Here is a 27,074-nt window from a genome sequence, read left to right as displayed (position 1 = left end):
GCCGATGTCACATGGATACATATGTGAGAATGGGGCTCATGTGGATACACTTCATACAACATGCAGTTATATTTAAAATATGTAATATATATATATATATATATATATATATATATATATATATATATATATATATATATATATATATATCTTAATCTAAAGCACTAAAACATGAATATCATCTCAAGTGCAATCTCCTGAACAGTAATTCTAAATCACTACAATTTAAAACATCAAATAATAAAAGTTGAAATTGAAATGTAATGTAATTGATGGCAAATTTTAAAAGAAAAAGAATGCAAGTTAATACAAAATATGTAATCGAAGGATTATTAAAATATGGAAAGCACATTTTCTTGAATGAGAATTTAATAAGTATTATGCTTCTTTGTTTTATTGGTTAACATTTAGTCTTATTTCATTTCATCATCCCATTAGTTTTCTTCAAATTGAAGATGAACTATACTGCAAATCTCATTGTTCCGAAAAGTGATGAATTGCAACCAAGACCAATACAAAAAATTTATGACACAGGATCGTAATGGATTTAGTTTATTACTTGAAATGATGCAAGCAGACTAAATATGACACGGCCTTTTTGTGTTGCATCCACCCTCCTTGTGGCAAAGCTATTCCCTTCACGTGCATGATGAACTTGATATATAATTGGCACTGCAAAATGTTTTACATTCTTAAAAAGTTGATGCATATGTGATGCCCCAAATTCAAATGTTCGTGAGAGAAAAGGACTAGCTCGTGACAGCTAACCTTACAGCAAGCAAAAGCAAATGATTATTATCATTCCTAACTATATCCAAGAAGAGGAATAAACACAGCAACAGTAAAAGAAATCTAATCCTGTATCTTATATTGTAATGCTCAAAGTAATCTAATAATGATGGGATGGATAAAAGCATTAAAACAATAAATAACAAAAAGCACTTTTAATTTCATAGATATAAATCCATATCTATTCAATAAAGGAGAAATGTAGGTATGTTATGCTCTGCGTAAAATCTGATGGTTTCATTAGCAACAAGCAGCATGCCCCATTCTTTGTTCAGCTAAAGACAAATATGGATAGGATGGACCTTTGAAGATTAAGAACACCTATCCAAGGAGATCTTTCCATAATTTGAGAAGCAACAAAATTATGGATAATCAGATCAAGCCGATAATATCCAAGCCATTGGAAAAACATCAACTAAGAAGTGATGGCTCTAGTGTGTCCATTGGGCTTTCACTCCTTTTCTTATCTAGATCAAGGAACTAGGGTCAGATTAGTGGTGATTCGGGATAGGTTCGCCCAACTGTGATGGGTCTGTTAAAATGTAAAATATATATATAATAATAATATTCATATTATTATTATATATATTTTTATGTAATTTTATTTTTATTTTCTGTATTTTTGCTATTTTCTTTTTAACTTTTTGAGAGTCTAGTTCTAATAGAACTAGACTTACATTATTAGTTAAGTTCCACTTGGAACTTAACAAATAATGTAACCGTTGGACTAGTCCAACCGTTACATTTATAATTGTTGGACTAGTCCAACGGTTACAAGGAGAGCTCCTTAAGAGCTCTCTTTTCCCACTTGTATATAAAGGGGTGCATCCCCTCTTGTATTTTATTCTAATGCTTAAGCATTTGGTGTTTCATATCAATAAAGAATATTTTTTATTTCTTCTTTTGTTTTCCATTATACCCTTTTTAAGGGTTATGCTTTAGTGTCTTTTTAGACACCTTCTCGTGCGGATCTAAGTTCGTGTTTGGAAGATCCTCATTTCATTTCAGGGTATCAGAGTGAGGTTCATCCTACATCGTGAAGATTTCTTGCCTCATTTTTCGTGCCAAGCTTGCAAAGGTGTTTTATCACCTTGTTTGGGGTTTTTAAAGCCTCTTTTGAAGGAAGGAGAGAAAAGAAAGGCTCGTTGCATCAAAATATTGTGTTTGCTTTCTCTTACTCTCTCTTTCTCTTTCTTTATTTCTTTTTCTCCTTGTTTTATCACCTTGGTAAAAGATGGATAATCAAGATAAAATCACCATCATACCCATGAAGTTAAACAACACAAATTATGTAATGTGGGCTTCAATAATGAATCACCACATATGGGAAAAAGGGTTGTGGGGCATAGTAGATGGTTCCGATTCGGAACCTAAACTTGTTCTCACCAAAAATAGAAAGTGATAAAGAAGTTTCCTTGACCGAAGGGGAAAAAAGCAAAGCCTTAGCCAACTATGAAAAGAGTTGGAAAAAATGGAGAATAGGGCATGCTAAAATTATGTCATGGCTAATCAATAGCGTTGACGTAAAGAAATGTTCTAGTCTAGCCAAGTTTGAGCATGCCAATAAGGCATGGGAATATCTCAAAAATATGTATTCCCTAAAAGATATTGCACATGTGTGCAATCTTCAAGAAAGGGTCAGATCAGGGACCCGAGGTGACAAAACTATACGAGAATACTATAATGAATTATACGAACTTTGGGGGTGAATTGGCTATTCTAGAGCCAAAATGGCATTATCCAGAAGACGTTGAGCTCCAAAAAAAACAACTTGATATGAAACATTTTTATCAATTTGTAAATGATGTAAGACCAGAATTCGAGTCAACGAAATCGGCTCTTCTTCATCGAGAAAAAGTTCTCTCTATTGTCGACACTATAGAGGAATTAACTATGGAGGAAAAAAGAATCAAGAAATATACTTCAAAGGCTGAAGATGATTCTGTTCTTGCTGTATCTAGACCAAGGAATCATGTACGATCATATAGACCACCTCATTTTAACCGCCAAGGTGATGATTATGACAAGAAAAAGGTTATCTGTTATCATTGTCGTGAACCGGGACACTACAGGCCTCAGTGTCCTAAGCTTAAGGAGCTCTGAGAAAAGAGAGTTGTGATTACTGGATCGGAGCCCAAAGATCAAGATGCACCAGTCTCTATGGCCCAGCTAATGGAGATTCTCCAACCTCTCATCAAAAGAGCTTCTTCCTCATCAAAAGCTTCGACTGAGGCAGTTGCTTCATCTTTTTCTGATCCAGGTAACTTCCCTTGACTTCTTGACTCTAGTGCTTTATTTCATATGACCCCAAATGATAAAAGTTTATCCGAATGTGTTAAAAATAAAATAAGTGTGTCAAAAGTTTTTACAGCTGATGGAACTTCTCTTGAAATAGAAGGAATAGGAAATTTTGAAAAAATCCATAAAATTGAGAATTTTTTTATTCCAGAAGTAAGATTTATTCCCAAACTAAATTTAAATCTATTATCCGTTTCTCAAATATCTGACCATGATTGTAATATTTCCTTCTCTTCTCATGGTTGTTGGGTACAAGATCGCTAGTTAGGAAAGCTGATTGGGGAAGGTCATAGAGAAGGAGGACTCTATTACATGGATTTTTTGGAAATGCCAAAGAAAGCTTTTTGTTATAACATTCCGAAAAATGAGTTGGAGTTGTGGCACAAAAGACTAGGTCATCCTCATATAGCCAAAATCCAACATTTTCCAAATTTAGGAAAATTTTGTAATTCTAAAACGTTTACTTGTAAAGATTATATTCTTGGCAAAATGAAGAGATTACCATTTCAGAATAGAACCTTTGTCTCTTCAAGAGCACTTGAATTAGTTCACTCGGATGTTTGGGATTGGGGTCGTGCACCAATAATTTCTAAAGGAGGATTTGCTTATTATGTTATCTTTGTCGATGATTATTCCAGATATACATGGATTTACTTTCTAAAACATAAGTCTGAAGTATTTTCATACTTTCAAAAATTTCATAATATGGTTAAAAACAAGTTTCAAAATGAAATTTTCATCTTTCGCACAGATTCAGGAGGAGAATTTTTGTCTACAAATTTTAAAAATTACCTTAACTTGCATGGCATCACACATCAAAGGTCTTGTCCATATACACCCCAACAAAATGTACTGGCAGAACGAAAACATTATCATATTATGGAAACCACTAGGACTCTATTAATAGCAAATCAAGTCCCAAAAGATTTCTGGGCAGAAGCTGTCTTGACTGCCACCTATCTGATTAATCAAATGCCTTCTTCTTTGCAAAATATAACACCAATCGAAAAACTTGTGAACCTTTCTCCATATTACTCTAGACTGAGAGTATTTGGATGTAAATGTTTCATATTTACGAACAAAAATGATAAACTTTCTCCTTGTGCCTTTTTAAGATATGCTGAAAATAAAAAAGGATATAGGTGTTTTGACTTCAAAAATAATAAGTTATATGTATCAAGAAATGTTTCTTTTCTAGAAAAAGAGAGCTTCTTTGATTTTGAAAAACCAAAGGAAGTCTCTTTTTTGTTAGATCTAACATCAAAATCAGATGAATATGATCATGACTATAACTTTGATGATGATCAAGGTATTATTGACCTTGATCATGGTTACCGGAAGCGCCTAGGGTAATGGGGAAGCGCGCTTACCCGATACGCGCTTCCGAAACGCGTGGGGAAGCATCCCCCTTTTTTGGGAAGCGCGCTTCCCTTTTATGGGAAGCGTGTTTCCCTTTTATGGCCTCTCTTTCGAGATACCTTTGTGTATCATCAGATACCTCAAGACCTCTCTTTCGAGAGGGCTCTTTTTGTCTTCTACTTCCTCACTTGATTTAATTGCATACATTGATGCTGATTGGGGAGGTGATCCCCAACAACCGACACTCAACCATTGGTTTTTGTGTCTTTTTAGGTGAATCTTTGATATCGTGGAGATGCAAAAAGCAACAGAAGGTCTCTCTCTCGTCCACAGAAGCTGAATATCGTGTCATGGCAACCACAACCATGGAAGTAGTTTGGCTCATATGTCTGCTTGCTGATATGGGAGCAGAAGCAACACAAGCTTCACGTATGTATTGCGACAACAAAAGTGTGATTTACATTGCAAGCAACAAAATATTTCATGCCAAGCACATTGAAAAGGATTGTCACTACATTAGAGAGGAATATCTACATGGGACAATTGATCTGCCATATGTTACTTCAGAATATCAGTTAGCAGACTTCTTTACAAAGTCTCTCGTTGCTCCCAGATTTCATTTTCTCTTAAACAAACTTTCGCTCCTTGTACTGTAAGTTTGAGGGGGAGTGTTAAAATGTAAAATATATATAATAATAATATTCATATTATTATTATATTTATTTTTATGTAATTTTATTTTTATTTTTCTGTATTTTTTGCTATTTTCTTTTTAATTTTTTTAGAGTCTAGTTCTAATAGAATTAGACTTACATTATTAGTTAAGTTCCACTTGGAACTTAACTAATAATGTAACCGTTGGACTAGTCCAATCGTTATATTTATAACCGTTGGACTAGTCCAACGGTTACAAGGAGAGCTCTCCTCTCCCACTTGTATATAAAGGGGTGCATCCCCTCTTGTATTTTATTCTAATGCTTCTTAAGCATTTGGTGTTTCATATCAATAAAGAATATTTTTTATTTCTTTTGTTTCCCATTATACCCTTTTTAAGGGTTATGCTTTAGTGTCTTTTTAGACACCTTCTCGTGCGGATCTAAGTTCGTGTTTGGAAGATCCTCATTTCATTTCAGGGTCAATGCTGAGATCCCATCATCAGCAGTTGGTTGACCTCCGTTCTTTCAGAACCTTTCCTCCACATCACTGCATTCACAAGCTTGGATATCTTAGAAGAAAAGAACAGTCAAAATAGAAGATAAATAACTAACTCTCACCCTCTACTCTGTCACTGCTATTCATATATCCATAGATAGCTCTTTTAGTGAACTATCTTCACTCCTAAACAGTTAGAGGGAGAAACATTCATGACTGTCCAGCCGAGCCTAGAGGAAGGTTACTTGAAGCCTAGGATAAGCCTGCAGGCTAACATATTCAATAGAGATTAACAGCCAAACCAACCCAGCTGGTCAAACTAAGAGATCTGATCGGCGACTGGACCACCATATCAGCAATCTAATATACACCACTCCAACACTATGGAATTGGTTTCAAATAACAACAAACTTTGTTGTTTGTAGATAGCAATATATATTAAGGATGATAGTCGTCCAAGGGTATTTATGTCCCTTTACTGTTGTAATTTTGCATTATGCTTGTATCTCTGTATTATATTGTTGGGTCGGTTGTTTGGGTCTGGAGCAGACCCGATATCTATTTATGTTGGACCCGAACTGACAAAGTAATAAAAGGATGGATTAGGGCACGTTCTCACGATGAGAATGAAGGGAGCCCATCTTTGCTGCAGACGTCTCCAAAACCTCTCTCTCTCTTGTGCCACTGCGTGAACGCAACCCCTGGGATAAAACTTTCATGGTATCAGAGCAGGTTTGCCTGTGACTCCCATACAAGTATGCAGGACGAGTTCCAGCGAGAGTGCCCTGCGAGATTCAGATTCAAGTTCCAGCGAGAGTGCCCTGCGAGATTCAGATTTTTTGTCGTAAACAGGTTAGGTGATTCATCTCTTCTTCTCTTCCTCTCTATTCCTTATCATTTGTTATATGTGTCGTCAGACCTGATTGTTCTCAGACCTAATATCTAGTTCTTCAACCCTCGGTCTGATCGACAACCCCAAATTTGGTTGTCATCAGATTTGCCGCCTCTTCTCTCTTGGTTGTCGTCAGATCTGCCACTTCTCTCTTCGTTTCTGTTTCTCGATCCCTTAAAGGAGTCCTACCTTGATAAGTCTGTCGATTTTCAATACTTATGCGGCAGATCTGAGCTATTTAAGATTCACCCCAAACTGAATTTTAGATTCACCCCAAACTGCATCAGATCTGGAATTTGCGTCAGTTGCGTCAGTTCTGAATTCTCTGTTAAATCTAAATTGTTTGATTTACTGATTTTAATCTTGCCTTTGCGTCAGATCAGATTATAACAAATCTGATTTATATCAGACTGTTTACTATGCTTGTCGTTCTATTAAAAAAAAAGGACCAGCAAGCATGTTTCCTGCAATTTTAGATAGTTTTCACACATCTATTCACAACTTTTCAGCATCACCTTCACCCATTGTCCTTCTTCTTTCATCATTATGGATTCTACATCTTTGTTGTCTAGTTTTCTCGGACAACTCATTTCTGAAAAGCTCAACAATTCAAATTATTTGACCTGGAAAAGACAGATTCTGCCATTTATCAGGAGTCTGGATCTCTCTGGGCACCTTGATGGGACAGTCCACGCACCACCAGAGTTCGTCACGCAGGAACAACAGGGTGACAAAGGAGATGTCTCTAGCACGGTAATTCGCAATCCAGATTTCACATCATGGAGAAAGAGAGACCAAGCAGTCGTAGCATACATTACATCTACTCTCTCTCAAGAGGTATTGGTGAGTATTCCAGATGACTGCTCTGCTATGGAGCTGTGGCAGAAGTTAGCTAAGACATATTCACAGATTTCGGAGGCCAGAATTCTTCATTTGAAAAGAGAGTTTCAGCTGTTAAAGAAGGAAAGTCTGACTGTGACAGACTACATGAATCGGGTCAAGACTATCACATATCAGTTAGCTATGGTGGGTTGTGAGATCCCTGACAGAGAAAAGGTGCAACAAGCGTTGAATGGTCTTGGGCCTGAATATCACATGTTGGTTACATCGTTGCTATGTCTGCCATCACCACCAAACCTTGAAGATCTTCGTGCAAAGTTGCTACAGTATGAAGTCACCATTAAAGGGGAGACCTTTTCAAATCACAGCAGTCATGAGGTAATGATCACATGAATGGGATCAGAAAGGGGGCACGACTCTTTTCATGGAGGACGTGGACAAGGAAAAGCTAATTTTGGAGGACGTGGATTGTTACCTACTCCAAATAATCAGTTCAACTCATTTCCCAACAATCAAAACTCCCGAAATGTACCAACATGCTATTTATGTAATAAGAGAGGACACATTAAGGCAAACTACTGGCATAATCCTCAAAACAAAGGAAAGATGAATGGAGCAACAATTCCCAGCAAAGGAAAAGAAATGGGGGGACCTAAAGATGAGGATAAGGATAACGTGAAGAATCTCTTGATTTCTACACTTTCAGGGCTGAGTTTCAAGCAGAATGAGCAAGGAACATGGTATATTGACTCTGGAGCGGCAACACATGTTACAAGTGAAGTTGGTAAGATCTCAAAACTGATTCCCTGTTTTGGAAAATTCAGCATTAAGATTGGTGATGGTACTCTTCACCCTATATCACATGTTGGAACCGTTGACCTTCCTCTTTCTAATTTTTCCCTAACTATGTCTAATGTTTACCATTCCCCGGGCATAGTTAAGAATATTGTTTCTGTGTCTAAACTTGTTACTCTTCTGTTGAATTTACTCCTTCTGTATGTGTTAAGGATCTTCTTACGAAGGAGACGCTCGTTGAAGGAGAGCGACAAGGGAATATGTATGTCCTCAAGGAGTCTCCCTCTTCAGTTCGTGTTGTTTCACCAATCTCGTCAATTATTCAGTCAAAGTTGTCTCAAGATTGTTTTAGTCTGTCTAAATGTAATAAGCCAGAAGTTTGGCATCATCGATTGGGTCATTGTGGTCGTTCGTTTATTGAAAAGCTTGTGTCAAATGGGCTTGTTCCAGAGTCTAGTTTGAATAAAATGTCAGAAGAACCTCTTTGTTCCAGTTGTCAGTTATGTAAGAGTCATGTACTCCCTTTTCATTCAATAAATCAAAGAGCCTTAATTCCTTTTGAAATCATATACTCTGATGTTTGGGCCCTGCTCCCCAAACTTCTTTATCTGGCAGCCGCTATTATGTCATCTTCATTGATAGTTATTATATATTCACCTGGATATATTTTATGAAACATAAATCTGAAGTGTTCAAAATCTTTTGTTCGTTCCATGCTCTTGTTTGTAATCAATTTTCATCCAAAATGCAACATTTCCAATGTGATGGAGGAGGAGAGTACTTATCACATGAATTTACTGAATTTCTTCAAAAGAATGGCATCAATCGTCGTATATCTTGCCCACATACACCACAACAAAATGGTTTTGCAGAAAAAAAACACAGGCACATCATGGAAAGTGCCTTAAGTATGCTCTACGACGCGTGTTCCCTTGAGCTTATGGACAGAAGCTTTCCACACAGCGACGTATGTCATAAATCGTCTGCCTATGAAATTGCTTGAAGATAGATCTCCATATTTTACTCTTTTTCAAAGACATCCTGATTATAACGAAATGCGAGCATTTAGCTATGTTCACATTGACAGTTCTCAACGTGACAAGTTTCAAGACAAGGCGTGCAAGTGCTACTTTGTTGGATATGCTGACCACTACAAAGGGTATCGGTGCTATGATTCAACCTCTCGTCGGATTAAAGTCTCGCAGAATGTTGTGTTTGATGAAATCATTGTTGGAAAATCAGAAAGGGTAGCAAAGCAGAGTCAGGGAGAGAAGCAAGCAGAGCAGAACAAAAGGGATGAAGTGTATGAAACGTGAATGGCTTCAGAATTTTTTGATCAGATGGAAACACGGGATGACTGTTCGTGTAAGTCATCAACTATTGCGCAAGAAGAGGCTGGCATAAATTCTTAGATGGAGGGAGTCACAGATTCCCAGTTGAGTGTACCATCTACATCTGATGGTGATATAAGATTTCAGGGACTTGTCTATACAAGAAGAAATGGCCATAATAATGACTCATGCCCTGACATTCAGCCTCGGAGGTCTGGAAGAGCTCGTCATCCCATTGAAAGATGGGTAAGTTATGATAACTTTTCCATGGATTTACAATTGTTTATTTCTCAGGTTGAAAAACAGGAGGAACCGAACAACTTTGTAGATGCATCAAGATCAAAGAGGTGGATAGAGGCCATGAACGAAGAAATGAAAGCGTTGCACGAATGTGGAACTTGGAAAATTGTTCCACGACCCTCGCATAGAAATGTTGTGGGATCCAAGTGAGTCTACAAAATCAAATACATGCCCGATGGATCTGTTGAACGCTATAAAGAACGTCTTATGGCTAAGGGTTTCACTCAAGAATATGGACAAGACTATGATGAGACGTTCAGTCTAATTATTAAAATGGGCACTATCCGACTGGTTATATGTTTGTCAGTACAGTATGGATGGACTCTATGTCACCTTGATGTCAAGAATGCCTTCTTGCATGGCGACCTAAAGGAAGAAGTGTACATGGAACAACCACCCGGATATGCAGAACATGGTCCCAATTCACATGTCTGCAAATTATTTATGGTTTGAAACAAGCATCTCGTTCATGGTTTGATAGTTTTTCGCTTGAAATCCAGCAACATGGGTTTCTCAGATCTCAACTTGATCACTCCTTGTTTATCTATCGGCATCAGAAGGTTAGCACTCTACTTCTTATCTATGTAGATGGTATTATTCTCACCAGCAATTCGGATGATCATATAGAGATCATCAAGGACTTACTGGGAAGAAAATTTAAAATGAAAGATTTAGGCATGTTGCGCTATTTCTTGGGAGTAGAAGTGGATCAACAAAATGAAACCTTATCCCTGACTCAACATAAATACACGATGGATTTATTGGATAAACCAGGGATGAGAGATTGTAAGTCGTTGTCTACTCCTAGTGTGTTGAATCATAAGCTCAGTGCCCAAGATGGAGAATCCTATCGTGATCCCAAGCAATATCGTAGCCTTGTGGGAATGCTTCAGTACCTTACTTTTATTAGGCCTGATATTGTCTATGCAGTGAATCAGGTGTCACAGTTTATGCATGATCCTCGTACCGAGCACATGAATGCAGTTAAAAGGATTCTTCGATATTTAAAAGGCATGATTGAAGATGGTTTACTTTATCATCGGTCTCAGATTGAGGGAGCAAACATCAAATCATCGTATATTAAGATGCAGATTGGGCTGGAGATCCAAACGACAGAAAATCAGTTTCGGGATATTGTGTGTTCATCGATGGAAATTTAGTGGGGTGGAGTAGAAAGAAGCAATGAGTCATTGCTCAATCCAGTACAGAGGCAGAGTATCGGTCTATGGCTGCATCCACCGCATAAATCACTTGGATGAGGCATATCTTGGACGAGATAGGAGAAAAGTTTTTGCCTGTCACACTCCACTGTGATAATCAAAGTGCCATTCAAATTGCTTTTAACCCTATTCATCACGGCCGTACTAAACATATAGAAATTGATCAGCACTTCATTCGGCAGAAAGTTGAAGATGGAGAAATCGACCCAGTGTACATCTCCACTGAAGATCAAGTTGCAGATTTGTTTACCAAGGGTCTCAATAGCATACGTTTTTGGTACTTAAAAGGTAAGTTGTCCATGGTTCAAAACCGTACACAACTTGACGGTGGGTATTAAGGATGATAGTCGTCCAGGGGTATTTATGTCCCTTTACTATTGTAATTTTGCATTATGCTTGTATCTCTGTATTATATTGTTGGGTCGGTTGTTTGGGTCTGGAGCAGACCCGATATCTATTTATGTTGGACCCGAACTGACAGAGTAATAAAAGGATGGATTAGGGCACGTTCTCACGATGAGAATGAAGGGAGCACATCTTTGCTGCAGACGTCTCCAAAACCTCTCTATCTCTCTTGTGCCACTGCGTGAACGCAACCCCTGGGATAAAACTTTCAATATATTCACTTCCAAAAGGTTAGGCGCTTTGACAACCCAATTAGGTAGCCTATCATCCTGAACATTTAAATGAATGACAAGTTATTTATCCTTTATTAACAACAAAGCAAGAAGAACTAGACTAACCAAGAAGATTTATTCAAGCAAATTAAACCAATTAGGTCATACCTCTTAAGAAACAACTTTTCTTAAATGTCACACAAAAGAACAATGCCTAAGTTAACATCTAAAGGGGTCCATTTTTTTCTGTGCAACTCCACCATGTTGTAACTGTTTCACAGAAAGACTAAAGAAAGGTTCAAACATGAGGTTTGATATCAATACCATGTTCCTAAAGATATCACCAAGAAATGGCAGATATATTCTCCCCCATTATAGCTGAAATAAGGAACTAATTTCATGCATAAAATTCACATTCTACAGTGGTTATTCTACAGAAATCATAAACAAAAGAATACAAAACGTATTTGTCCAAATAAAGAAGCTGCAGGTACAAGAAAATTATAATGTAGTAACTCAAGAACTTTGAATTTCAAAACATCCCAATGGGACAGCAAGATCTATATTAGGCCTTTAACAGGCATAATACTTCCAAATAAAATTATTTTTTGGTTTACATATTTTTGTAAAAAAGGACTCCTTTAAAGCTCAAGAAGATGACCTAATATAAGGTGCAATGGTGCACACTTAGACACCACAACTTCTGAAAATACTTATAATGTAATATCGCTTATTTTCACAATTAGTTAAATTTGAGGTTTTCGAAAATTTTGCTAAGTATAGAAGAAAAATCGTTTGAACCTCGATATTAGACAAATACCTTTGAGTCTAGGCTTGGACCAGGTCTCATTAACTAAGTCTAAACAAGCCACTTAAAACGTGAGAAAAAATTTATTTTCGACCTTTAACTTCAAGCTAAATTCAAGCGAAATTCAAGTTATTTTCAGGCAAAATTTGATATTCGTGTAATATGTCGTTGTATGTGTCTCGAAATTCTGAGCACAATGATATTTTATTTTTCTTGATTCGGACTACAGTTGGCCCAAAAATCGTATTTTTTCAAAAATTGAGCAGTTTGTCGGTTCAGTCCGGACTTGGATCGAACCGGATCTGATGGATTTGATCCAAATTTATATGGATTTGGACTCTATCCAAGACCCATATTAATCTGGACTTGATACAGCTCAAGACCCATTTGGATTCTTTAGATGGATTTGGATCTTGGATCCAAATCCATGCCCAACGATTTTTCCAACTTTAAATTCATCAAAAACCTTTAAATTGGGGTTCATTAATGTTAAGAAGCCTTCTAAGTTGATTTGGTAATTTTTGAAAGCTTCTAAAATTTATTTAATATTTAATAATAAATAATTAATTAATTGTTTAATTTAATATAATTCCGAAAATTTATTTTGAGGTTTGCTTAGGAACTTAAGTAGAGCCCTTAATAAACCCATATAAAATCACTTAAGAAGTGTCCTAGTTCAATAAAATAACTTTTGGAAGCTTCTAGGTATTTATTTATTAATAATTAATTAATTAATTAATTCTGAGATTTATTTTTTTGAATGTTTAGGACTCTTTATAGAGCCCTTGTTCATGCCTTAGAAGCTTTAAGAAAGACTTTTAAAAAAACTTAACTTTGAAAACTCAATACTTGAAGAGTTTTGAAAAATTCGGGAAAGTGGGTGAGAGAGAAGAGAGTTGTAATAACCGAATTTTTTTTTCGTTTTAGTGAAGGGGATCCACAGTTGGATCCATTTGGATCCAACTTATGGATCCACATTTTCAAGTTAGACATGGATCCAAATTCATGGACCCAGATCAGCAAAGGATCGACTCTTATAACCAGCCTGGATCCAAATTGGGATTTGGATCCCGAGTCGCAGGTCGTAGAGTTCGAACCCGAACTCGGCCCCATGTTAATAAAACCTTGATTACAAGAATCGTGCCTAGGGCACAATTCTTGCCAAACTCAAGAAGAGGGGAAGGTTACGGAGGGTCGTAACCGACTCCCTCCGCCTTTCGCGGAGGAAGGGAGGGCCTTCGTTCGATAAAAGGGGACTGGAGAGGGTCTCGCCCTCTTCACTCTGCACTCTGTCTCCCTCTCGACCTTTCGCTAGGCAGCAAGGTCATCGACGCCGGTAACCTCCCCATCTCTGTCTTCTTCCCTCTCTATTTCACGCGCAACAGCGGGACCTCCAGTGTCGGCGACCAACTACCCGCGGCAGACACCTTCTTTTCCTATTACTCTCGGAATCCCCTCCACGGCGTCGGAGCAGTCGAGGCTGGTGGAATCGCTCTCCTTCTCACGATAGCCGCAACCCTCAAACGTCGATTTTGAGGTACGGGTTCTTTTTCTGGTTTGAATAAGAACAAAGACATGGATTTGCATTCCATGCAATGATTTGGTAAAAAGAAAAAAAAATGGGGTAGGGGTCTGCGATCTCTGAGGTAGGGTTGGTATGATTTGTCTTAGTTAGGAGTTCTGGATTTTTGGGTAGGATATGGATACATTAATTTTTCTTGCTCTATGATGTCCAAATTCGCGGTTTAAAGTTTAAACCTGTTTCCAGCTTAAAGGTATTCGGATTTTTTTTATTCTTTTTTTGAGATTCTGTTCAGACCATACAGTTCAATGGAAGCCTAAGATTTATTTTGCTAAATGTTGGTAATTATACCTGTATCTAACCAGATTGGTTACTTGTGTGCATGTATTAGCCACTTACTCTTTTTGTATTCGGACTATTTGATGAAAGGGTAATTGTTTCTTGCTAAGGGTTGATAACATAGCTCAGATGCAATCCAACAACTTAGAGTTCAATCAAGAAATTGATAGAACAGTCAAACTTACATGATTATGTTTTTGTTTAGGGGGCTCATGGTATTATCATTTTATTCTCATACGAAAAGAGATTTGTTTCCCTACCTTCTGTTGTATATCATATCTGATCCCAGGGCATTCCAGTGACGTCTGGTTGACATGGGGCATGATTGTAGAGGTTGACAAAGACATGGGACCCAGTAACAAAAGAAGAATTCAAGCTAACTAGGTTTCTGAGTTACATGAGCATAAAGTATTGCTTAAATTAGCTGTTGTAAGTTAGTCTGGCAGTGCTAATAAAAATGTATTTTTCCTATTTGCCGTTGTTGGCAAGATCCTATCTGATTTCTTGAAATCTGATTCCTTGAAAACAAACTAACACATTGTGTCTCATGTACACCATGTGGATTAGACATCTACTTTTTGTATTCATAACCTAATTTACCAACTGAAGCAACCTTCTACATGTTAAGTTGCACTTTAAATGTAAGTTTGCACAAAAAAAAAAGAGAGGCAGTTCCATTGGTGCCTTCCTGATCTCCCTCCTCTAGGTATCTCTGTGTATGCCTGAACGGGTTTTCGGGCGCTCTTTGAAGAAACGGCTGACTGCCAGGCCTTGACAATCTCCTGCGCAGGCCCTGGTAGAGTATGTGCACTGACTGTCAGGCCTAGCAGTTACCTGACAGCCCGTGTTGGACCCCCAAGCAGGGTCTGTGCAAGTTGAAATATCCAGGTCATTTATATATGCTTACAGGATCAGTTCAGATTTCCCTAACTAGTTGCTTTCCAGGTACAATTGTTGGGCTCGATTGAGCCCGAATAAAAGGTTTCTACGAGCATGTTGAATTCTGGAATTCTCTCTGTTGATAATGGAGTCAATTTTATCCATGTGAAAGAATGAGCTATTCACGTGCATACGCTTAGATGATCATGCTTCAGTGAAAGTGTCAATTTCACGATTGTTCATACACGCACATTGAAATTTATGAGTTTTGCATGATCGTTCACATGTTATAATTGGAATGATGAATTTGGCAAGAATTGTGCAATTAATGAAAGTATGCATTGGATGTTGGTGTGAGAACTCGTGCTCATGCATTTAAATATTATTGATTTTTGCACATTTTTAAATTTGTCATAGATGAATGTGCATTAAGAAGCATGGAAAAGAATGCATAATGGCTTGTTACTCATGATTTTTGCATATGAATGCATTAATGGTTAATTGGATCATCAGGGGGCTAGGTGAGCCTTAAGAACAGGTTGTTCTCTATTTTAGTTGTTTTAATGCATTGCAAAAAATCAAATGTGATATTATGATTTTTTCTATACTGTTCTTTGTTGCCACAGGTTGTGGTCCCGTGAAAAGCTTGGCATGCTGATTTGCAAGCTTATGATATTAATTTTGCATGTTGATTTGCAAATGTAAAAGAAATGAATTAATAACAAGATAAAAGGAAGTAAAGAACAGTGTAATTCATGTTTTCCTTGATGTCCCTTCTTTATTGTGGAAATCTTGGAGGTTGCAGTTTGGGGAAAACCGCAATACAAAAACTCAGTGTGCGTTGTTGCTCTTAAACCCGATATTGAGGTTCTTCTCCTGGCCACGGTTTTAGAGAGAGTCCGTCACTTTGCCCAAGGGTAGTGTGTTTTGACACAGCTGTTGTTGTTTTAGTACCAAGAAAGTGGCACCAGTGGATGTTGTTTTTCATGGTGTCTCCGATATTGGATGTTGTTTTCCAATGTTCCGATGGATGATGTTGTTTCCTGATATCGGTCGAGGGCTAAGTTTGGAACCAAGCAATAAAATACAAATTGTGTGCTAAGCTACCCTGGAAACCATTCTTGACCTCGGGGATTTTTACCCGTTTGGTGTATCAGCGGGCAACGATAAAAAGAGGAACTTAAAATTGTATGCATTTAATAGGGCATGCATATGGAAAAATGGAAACTTAAATGAAAAATAATAAAGGGGTTCATGCAATGTGCCTAAATCATGCATATGCACGATATGCATTAGATCATGCGTATTTACTTGTCCCTTTAGTTGTTATATATTGATGATTTCATTGTGTTGTTCTCAAATGCATGTTAAACGCCTTTATTACTTACATTGTATTGCTTAGTTAATGTTCCCTCATGCTTAATAAATGTTCTCTATTGTATGCATGATTATTCAAATTATGAATGTGATATTTATGTCCCTATAAATTATTGTGTGAATCTTATTCATGTTCTTTTTCTTATTTGATTCATTAAAGGAACTTGTACGCAGGATTCTTTGGATTCTGACACCTTACTTTAATGGTTTTTCGTAACCTCAGGTGATCAGTGAAGTCGACTCGCTTTTGAGGGGATACGTGGGCCACATTTGCTTTAGACTGGTTCACTTACGGACAGAGTGACTCTATTTTTGTTTCTTTTAGTTCTTTTATTTTCTGCAATTGTTACTTCACTTTTGATTTTTTATGAGACTCTTATTGATTCATTAATAAAGAGTTTGATTGGTTTGATTATAGATGATAAATGTAAGTTCGTTTGTGGTGTGTGGTTATCCAGCTGAAATTGGAACTGTAAGGACCCCGGGTCTCTGGAAAGTTTTCCGCAACTCTTAGAAAAAAATATTTCGCATTTTTCAAAGAGTATGAGTTGGGGTCGTTACAAGAGTTCTAGTTGAGGCTGCACTCTCTTCTCCAACCCATCTAGAGCTCTATAAATAGATCAAAAAAAAAGGAAAGAAAGAGAAAGAGAAGGAACAAGAGAGGAAGAGAGAGAAAAGGAGAGGAAAAGAGAGGAAGAAGAAGGATGACCTTCTTCTCCAACCATCCAGCCCCTTTTCCACCATTGCTCCTTATTGTTTTTCAATTTTTACAAAGGTACAGGTCTCCTCCTTTGAGATCAAGTGAGAAATCGAACGCCGATTCGATTTTTCATGCAATTTTTGGTGTAAATCCATGATCAAAGGGTGAATCTATATGTTCACTCTAGATTACTTGGATGGGAATCCATGTATTCATCTTTCACATGTGTTTCTTTGATTCTTTTCACATCTGCAAAGAAATAAATTTTGTACGTGTAGTTTTTTTTTCTTATGGTAAAACAAAATTTATTTCATGATATCTATGGCTTGTTACATGCTTGCCTTACGGTGTTTTTTTTTTATGTTTCATGAGCATCCTCTTGAAAGAGTAAACGGATGTTTTGTTGTGGCTAGATTTTAAAATCTGTTTATGCATGCCTACCTTAGCAAGAATCTGCACAAGTATGTCATGAAATAATGTTTACTTGATTGTTGATCATGACATAAAAGCATATTCCATTGGTGAGTTAATGTTTTATGGAAAAAGTCAATAGCATGATCATTTGATTTGGTTGTATGAGCATACATGAATTTAAAGATGGCTAAGTGTGCATATTTGAGTCACGAATGTTGTTTATGCATGACTGTACAAATTGGAACAGTTTTACAACAGGTTTCACCCCTGTAACTGTACATGTTCCATGCATAACATTAAAGAAAATTTTTCTGGTAGTATAGAGTTTTTTTTTGGGTGCATGGTCTGGCTGACAGGCCAGCCGAGTTCGGCTCGGCTGGCCAGGTTTGGCCAGACCTGGCAGTGCCTGGACAGGCCTGCCAAGTCCAGCTGGGCTATGTCCCGTAAGAGATCACGCACCTTCGATTTGTTCTTCATCCACTGTAGAAGAGAGAAATATTACAAGAAGGAGAGGCGGCAATGACTGGAGCGACTCTTCATAATCGTGTGTGCCCTATCTTCAGTATTATATTTATGATACAACGTGGGTCGGGTCTGTCAGCCCAGATCCATATATCAATATACAGCAGACCTATATACAACGTGGGTCGGGTCTATTAACCCAGTCAGGTCTGTCAACGTGGGTCGGATATTACAATCTCAATACCCTCCCTCAAGTTGTGCATGTTTTTGCAACATGGACAACTTGTTCTTCAAGAACCAAAAATGCATACAGGTAAGACCCTTAGTGAACAAATCTGCCACTTGATCAGCCGTAGGAACATAAGCTGGTTCAATTTCTCTATCTTCAATCTTTTGCCGAATGAAGTGTTGATCAATCTGTATATGTTTTGTGTGACTATAGTGAATAGGATTAAAGGCAATCTGTATGGCACCTTGATTATTGCACAAGAGAGTGGTGGGTAGCATAGATTCGCTAAGTTCAGTCAAAAGGTATCATGGCTCTGTTGTAGCAGCCGCCATAGACCGATACTCAGCTTCAGTACTAGATCGTGCAACTGCACGTTGTTTCTTGCTACTCCACGCTATCAAGTTTCCATCAAGAAAAACTCAATATCCAGAAACTGACCGCCTGTCATCTAGATCTCCAACCCAATTTGCATCTGTGTATACGTCTAGTGTATGTTTCTCCCCTTTAATCTTGGACTGATGATAAACTAGACCATCTCCAAGAGTTTCTTTTAGATATCGAAGAATTCTCTTGACAACGTTCATATGCTCTGTTCGGGGTTCATGCATGAATTGTGAAACTTGATTCACTGCATACACAATGTCTGGTCTAGTGAAGGTGAGATATTGAAGCATACCCACAAAACTCCGATATTGCTTGGAATCTTCATATGTGTCTCCATCCTGAGATCCGAGTTTATGATTAAGGACACTAGGAGTAGATAGAGGTTTACAGTCCTTCATGCCTGCCTTGTCCAACAAATCCAAAGTATATTTGTGTTGAGATAATGAAAGTGTGTCGTCTTGTCGGTCCATTTCAACCCCTAAAAAATAACGCAAAAACCCTAAGTCTTTCATCTTAAATTGTCGACTCAATAAGATCTTGGTAGCTTCTATGTGTTCATTAAAGTTCCGAGTAATGATGATATCATCCACATATATAAGAATCAAGGTGCGTACGTGACGATCTCGAAAAATAAAAAGCGAATGGTCAAGATGAGATCAAACGAACCCATGTTTCTGAACTTCAATAGAGAAACTATCAAACCATGAGCGAGAGGCCTTCTTTAGGCCATAGATGGCTCTTCGTAGCTTGCAAACATGTGTGTTGGGGCTATGTTCTGTACAGCCAGAGGGTTGCTCCATATACACCTCTTCTTTGAGGCTGCCATGTAAAAATGCATTTTTGACGTCAAGTTGACTTAGAGCCCATCCATACTGAACTGATAAGGACAAAACTAATCGAATAGTTCTCGTCTTGATCACAGGACTAAATGTTTCATCATAATTTTGCCTGTATTCTTGAGTGAATCCTTTCGCCACTAGCCTCACCTTATAGCGTTCAATGGATCCATCAGGTTTATACTTGATTTTATAGACCCACTTAGAGCCTACCACATTCTTGTCTGATGACCTAGGAACAATCTCCCAAGTTCCATACTCATGTAAGGCTTGCATTTCCTCATTCATAGCCTCAACCCATTTGATTGACATAGATGCTTGAGAAAAACTGACGGGTTCATCATGCTTTTCAATCTGGGAGATGAACAGTTGCAAGTCTGTAGAGAAATTGTCATAACTTACCCATCTTTCAATAGGATGACGAGTCTTTTCAGGTCTCCTAGGTTGAACGATAGGTTGCCGAACATTGGCTTTGTTTCGTCGCACATAAGTAATCCCTTGAAAGTTGGTAGCATCTGTAACGACAGGAATAGAAACACCTGGTGTGTTGGCTGGCCTTTCCTTTTCTAGGTGGGCATCTGTACTACTCTGTTCTATGGATAGGGTGTGACATGAGGGTGCAGCATGCATTCCCATGTGATCAAGCACCTTAGCAACAAGCCATGGTTGATAACTTTCAGCATCTTTAGTGTGTCTCTCTGCATTTACTGAATCATCATTATGAGCTTCGTCAAACACAACATTTCGTAAGACTCAAACACGATTTGTAGTAGGGTCATAGCAGCGATATCCTTTGTACTGATCCACATATGCAACAAACCGGCATTTGCATGCTTTGTTTTGAAACTTATCACGGCGAGAACTGGCAATATGAACATAGCAGATGCAGCCAAACACTCGTAACTCATTATAGTCAGGGTGATCCCCAAAGAGTGTGAAATAAGGAGATTGATCTAATAGTAATTTCATTGGCAGTCGATTTATGACATAGACAGTTGAATGAAAAGCTTCCGTCCATAAGTTTAGAGGAATGGAAGTGTCATGTAACATACTCAGTGCACTCTCTACAATGTGCCTATGTTTTCTTTCCGCCACACCATTTTGTTGTGGTGTGTGTGGGCAAGATATTCGGCGACATATTCCATTATCTTGGAGAAATTCAGTAAATTCCTTTGATAAATACTCTCCTCCACCATCACAATGAAAATATTGAATTTTAGTTGAGAATTGATTATAGACTAAGGCATAGAATGAGCAAAAAAGTTTAAAAAACTCAGATTTATGTTTCATAAAATAAATCCAGGTGTATCTGGAGTAACTATCAATGAAAATAACATAATAACGGTTGCCCGATAAAGAGGGTTGTGGGGCAGGTCCCTAGACATCAGAATAGACAATTTCAAAGGCACAAAAGCTCTTTGATTTATTGGATGAAATAGGAGAACATGACTCTTACATAATTGACAACTAGAACAAAGAGAAAAATCAATCCCAACATTTAAACTAGACTGCAACAGAAGTCCACTAGACACAAGCTTCTTAATGAATGAATGATTACAATGACCAAGACGACGATGCCAAATCTCTGGCTTATTACATTGGGATAAACTAAAACAATCTTTGAATGGCACTGAACGAATTGGCTGTGAATTTATTGATGCATGACGAACTGGAAGAGACTCCTTGAAGACGTACATGTTCCCTTGCCGTTTTCCTTCAACGAGAGTCTTCTTCGTGAGAAGATCCTTGACACATACAGAAAAAGGAGTAAATTCTACAGAAGAATTAGTATCATCAACAAGTTTAGAAACAGAAACAATGTTCTTAACAATACTGGGAGGATGGTAAACATCATCTAAAGATAATGAGGAATTAGGAAGAGAAAGAGAAATATTTTCAACATGAGAGATAGGATGGAGAGCACCATCTCCAGTTTTAATGCTAAATTTACCACGATAAGGAACGGGTTTTGAAATCTTACCAATATCACGTCACATGTGCAGCGGCTCCAGAGTCAATGTACCACATCCCTTGCTCAGTTTGCTTGAAGCTCAATTCTGAAAGAGCGGAGATCAGAAGGTTCTTCACATTTTCCTTTTCATCGCCTTTAGAGCCATCTCCCCTAGTGGAAGGCCCAACGCCATTAAATTTGCCTTTGTTTTGTGGATTATGCCAGCAATTTGCTTTAATGTGCCCCCTTTTATTATACTGAAAACATGTTGGAATGTTTCTAGGATGTCTCGGATATAAATTAGGTGACATATTTGGAGTGGGAAGAAGCCCACGGCCTCCTTGAGTACCTCTTCCCTGTGCACGACCGCCTCGAAAGCCCATGCGACCTCATCCTGATACGACCCCTATGACAAGTACCTCATGGTTGTTGGAATGTAAAGCCATTTCCTCGCCCCTAATAGTAACTTCATATTGCAGTAATTTAGCCCGTAGATCCTCAAAACTAGGCAATGAAGGAAGGCATAAAAGAGAGGTAACTAACATATGGTAATCCGATCCCAGGTCATTCAGTGTCTGTTGAACCTTTTCTTTGTCTGGAATCACACAACCCACCATGGCTAGTTGATCTGTAATACTCTTGACCTTGTTCATGTACTATGTCACTAATAAACTCTCTTTCTTCAAAAGCTGAAATTCTCTCTTTAAATGCAAAATCCTAGCTTCTGAAATCTGTGAATAAGTCTGCGTCAATAATTGCCACAACTCTTGGGCGGAACATTCATCAGGGATGGCCACTAGTACCTCTTGTGCAAGTGTAGAGGTAATGTAAGCCACAACTGCCTGATCCTTGCGTCTCCATGTTACAAACTCTGAATTTTGAATCAATTTGGTGGAAACCTCTCCTTTATCATTTCGCTCTTCTTGCAGGACGAATTCTGGTGGTGCATGAATTGTTCCATCAAGATATACAGAGAGATCCAGACTCTTAAGAAAAGGCAAAATTTGTAGTTTGAGGTGTTTAATTTCTCAAATATGAGTTGTCCAAGGAAACTGGAGGGAAGGGAAGGAGAGTCCATGTGAAAGGGCAACAAAAGATCACTCTAATCAGCAGTTGGAGTTCCCAGCAAAGGATACCCTTTTTTTTTGCTAAAATAGTATTGCTGCAACAGATCAGAGAGAATCAGCAGGACACGGCAAAGTAAGGGTCGAAAGATATGTTTGTTTGTTTTTTTACCGACACTTTGATATGATATTGGAAGTGACTGACGTGAAAACGAGAGAGGAGAGTTCACGTTGGGCGAGAAATGAGATCAGATTAGATTTCACGCTGAGACGTTGAAATCTGATTTAGATCTGATTCGTCGATGCTAACAGGAAATAATGAATAAGCAAAACAATTTGGAGAATGAGATTTGACTTGAAAGGTAGAGGAACGATCTGGATTTAAAAGAAAACACAAATCTGATAAGATACGATCAGATTTCATTGTAATCGTTGCTGAAGAAAAGAAACAATGTGTCACGACTAGGAATGAAACGCATGGACTGGAACAATCCAATCCAACGAGATTTAAGAGAAGTAGATCCTGTTTGACGTCACCAGACTATGTGACGTGACTGTATTCAATATAAGAGGTCGACAACTAGAGAAGAAAAATACCTAAAATGTTAAGGAGGTGGTTTTTAATCTAATATGGTGAGATCCACTTTAATGACAGGAGAGGTATAGAGTCTGATCTGATAAGGTCAGACTTAGGATCAAAGAGAGGAGAGGAAGAGGGTATTGAAAAGGGGAAGGGAGAAAGGAAAAGAGAAAGGGGAGAGCCCGACCTGGTATTCACTTCTTAACCCGCTCTGATACCATGTAAGAGATCCCTTCGATCTGTTCTTCATCCACTGTAGAAGAGAGAAATATTGCAAGAAGGAGAGGCGGCAATGACTGGAGTGACTCTTCATAATCGTGTGTGCACTATCTTCAGTATTATATTTATGATACAACGTGGGTAGGGTCTGTCAGCCCAGATCCATATATCAATATACAGCAGACCCATATACAAAGTGGGTCGGGTCTATTAACCCAGTCGGGTCTGTCAACGTGGGTCGGATATTACAATCTCAATATGTCCAACTGGCCTGGCAGGGCCTGCCAAGCCACGGGGCTCAGCCGAGTGGCTCGGCTGAGCCGGCCCAGGTCCAAAAAAAAAGAAGGTTCCTATTTCAAAAAAAAAAATTATATAAAAATTTTTAGTACAACTGGGTGGTCTGTCCAGCCCTGACAGCACACACACAGGCCCAGACGGGGCTTGTGCATGAGCTGTCAGGCCCAACCGATGGGTCCGGCTGGGCTGGCTCGGCTAACCCGGGGCTGGCAGGGACTGGCCAGACCCAGTCCAGCCCTTGGACCGGACTAGGACAGGCCTGACCAGGGGTCTAACCAGGGTCGGCTGGGCCTGTTTGGAACCCCAGCCGACTAGGTAGTCGGTTGGGTGTAAACCCCTTCAAAAAAAATTATGTACATGTGGGTGTTGAAATTTTTTGTTTTAAAAAAAAAATAATATGCATATAAGCTGTGCATCTTTAAATTTCCAGATTTCACCATGTATAATAGAAAGTGATTTCGCAAGCTTATGATGAATAAATTTTGCATGATCAATATTCAAATGCATTGTTATTTACAGATGTAATGTAACTTGTAAGTATGTGCAAATCTTGAATTTTAGATTATGATTGCATATGTATATTTGCTTAAGTATCTACATGCTTAAAATGAATACATGCATTAAATGAAATTATGCATTTGACATGAATTTGGGGTATAGAGTGGAAGTATGCAATGAATATGTATATTCAAAAGAAAACGTTATGTATACACTTGATGAACTTATGCATTGATACACTTAAGAAAATTATGCTTTGATTTGAATATGTGTCTGCAATGCAAGTATGCAATTGACATGAGTATGTATAATGAATGGAAGTATGCAATTGATTTAAAGATGAGCATTAAATGAAAGCTTATATTTGTCACTAGCATATGAAATGCAATAAAACATGCGTATGAATATTTTTGTATCATGTGCATAGTTAAAGATTTGCATATATGAATGTGCATTTGGAAGGCATATAGTTTATATATGGCATATTTATAAGGTTTTTGCATATGGTGCTTCAATGATCAATAAGAATCATTGTAGGCTTGGAGAGCCTTAAGCTTTGGTTTGCTCTTTTTTACTTGTTTATAATGCATCGCAAAAATCACATTAATATTTTACACTGTATTGCACTGTTCTATTCTTTTCTGCGGGCGGTGGTCCCGTGATGCTTCTCGCATGAGAATATGCAAGTTATTCCATTTGTTTGCATGCTAAATTGCAAATTAAAGAAATGGGATAATAATAATCAAATAAAAATAAAAGAACTATGTAATATACGTTATGAGATCTCTCATCGTTAGAATGAGAATATTAGAGTTTCAATTTTGGAGGACCACGAGGATACAAAAACTCTGTGTGTGTTATTGCCCCTGAACCCGATATTAAGGTTCTTCTCCTGACCACGGTTTTAGGAAGAATCTACCACTTTGCTTAAAGGTGGTGTGTAGACACAGCTGTTGTTTTGGTATACCAAGAAAAGTGGCACTTGTGGATGGATGGTCCCTGGTGTCCCCGACATTAGATAGGTGGTCTAATGTTCCGAAGGTTGTTTCGGTCGAAGACTAAGTTTGAAACCTGGTAATAAAATACAAATTATGTGCTAAGCTACCCTGAGAACCTAATTTGACCTCGAGGATTCTACATGTTTGGTGTATCCGCAACGGTAATAATAAAAAAAGGAACTTAAATTGTGTGCATTTAATAAAGACATGCATATGAAAAAAAAAACTCTGATAAAAGATAATAATAATTTATTCATGCATTGCACTGAAATTATGCATAGTCCTGCTATGCATTAGACCATGCATACTTACTTTTTCCCTAAATAATGATATATTAGTGAATGCATAATGTTGCTCCTTAATGCATGTTGAATGTCTTTAATGCTTAAATTGTAATCCTTGCTGATTATTAAATGTTTCCTCATGCTGAATAATTATTCTATATTGCATAAATGATTAGTTGAATTATGAATTTGTCATAATCGTGTCCCTCTAAAATATTGTATAAATCTTATTTATATTTTTTTTACTTGTTTGTTTCACTAAAAAGATTCACACGCATGATTCTTTTAGATTCTGACACCCTACTTTTTGTGTTTTTCGCAGTCTCAGATGACCAGTAAAGCGACTTGCTCATGAGAGGAGTTACGAGAGGACCACACGACTGCTTGGCAGACTTCTATGGACAGCGTGGTTCTTTCTTTTTATTTTCTTTTATGCACTCTGATGTCCTTATTTGATTTTCTCATGACTATTATTTCTTAATTAATAAAGTTGATTTAGTTTGGGTTTGGATGGAAAGATGGGATGTAACATCCCTGGTGGTGTGTGTATGCAATGTACAAAAGGCTAAAAATAAAACCATTAAACCCACAAAAATTACAAATCCCATATTGCAATTATTGCCTAATATGACACGTTTTGAATATGCACAACTTTTCTTTAAAAAATATGTGCAACTTTGTGAAAACGTCAGCACTTCAATACTTCCAATAATTTTTTCTTCAACCTCTCTTGTTGCTTAAGTATACTATTGTCTGCTCCTTGAGCCTGGTCCTGATCTATACTTGTGTCACTCTCAAGTGAGACTTGCTTTGAACATCCTATGTCATGCCCCAAAACCAAAACCATAATTGGTCCTGTCTTGGGGTGTGACTTTAGGTTGTTCATTTCTGTCATCAGGACATGAACATTTGCAGAGCATTCAAAGTTTCAAACTCTAATCTTTCATCTCATTAAAATCTCCAATACGAGACAAAATACAACTATGAGATGATTATTATGTCTTCTAAAAGATCAAACCAATAACTATACCGAGGTTCAGATGCTTGGCTTCCTTGTCTCTATCCTCGTTGAAATATCCTGTGAGAATCTCTTTAAATTCTTGCTACTTCTATCAAAACTTTCATTCTAAAAAACAATAATATCTAATGAGTAATGCACACTCTTAATATTATGTTTTTGACGTTTTCAAAAAGAGACATTTGAGAAGGACATTTTTAAATATCTTCAAATCACTTTTGCAAGACTTCATTTGAACAATAAAATCAACTTTTCAAAATGCGGTACACATATAGAAAAGACAATAAAAAACTGATTTTAAAACTGTAACGCCACAAATTTCAACCTTGCGAACCTTTTTAGAAAAACAGGCAAGAGACTAGAAATATCTCTTTCCTTCAGAGTTTGTTTACGAAATCAACGGAAGATTTTTCTTTTGATAAATCATAAGGCAAGTTGAATACTTTGGGCACGTTAGCTAAAAGAACCAAAACTCACAAGATTCGGATATCCCAAGGAAAATCCGATACAAACCCATAGCGTCCAGGACGCGAGCTAAGAGCAGGAAGAAGAAGTCTTGACGCCATCTTGCAATCGCGCCATCGCCCGTAGAGTACCTAAACATCACCTGTACCCATAGAAT

At 37.7% G+C, this 27,074-nt stretch overlaps 1 protein-coding gene across 4 annotated transcripts in view; it reads right to left on the bottom strand.

Moving 5' to 3' along the window:
• The window catches only part of LOC149818967 (acyl-CoA thioesterase II), a 173,817-nt gene that overhangs the window by 82,185 nt on the left and 64,558 nt on the right, over window positions 1-27,074 (bottom strand). For all 4 annotated transcript variants that reach the window (XR_016427221.1, XR_016427220.1, XM_089984881.1 and 1 more), the window contains exon 9: window positions 560-672. Coding sequence is in view for 2 of the 4 variants with exons in the window: in XM_089984881.1 (XP_089841007.1) it covers window positions 560-672 (113 nt within the window). In the remaining 2 variants the exon portion in view is untranslated. The remainder of the gene's footprint in view (window positions 1-559; window positions 673-27,074) is intronic.

The sequence above is a fragment of the Nuphar pumila genome, chromosome 13 (assembly GCF_984573655.1).
Source record: "Nuphar pumila chromosome 13, dmNupPumi1.hap1.1, whole genome shotgun sequence".
Classification (NCBI taxonomy): Eukaryota; Viridiplantae; Streptophyta; class Magnoliopsida; order Nymphaeales; family Nymphaeaceae; genus Nuphar; species Nuphar pumila.
This window is presented reverse-complemented; position numbering and strand designations above follow the sequence as displayed.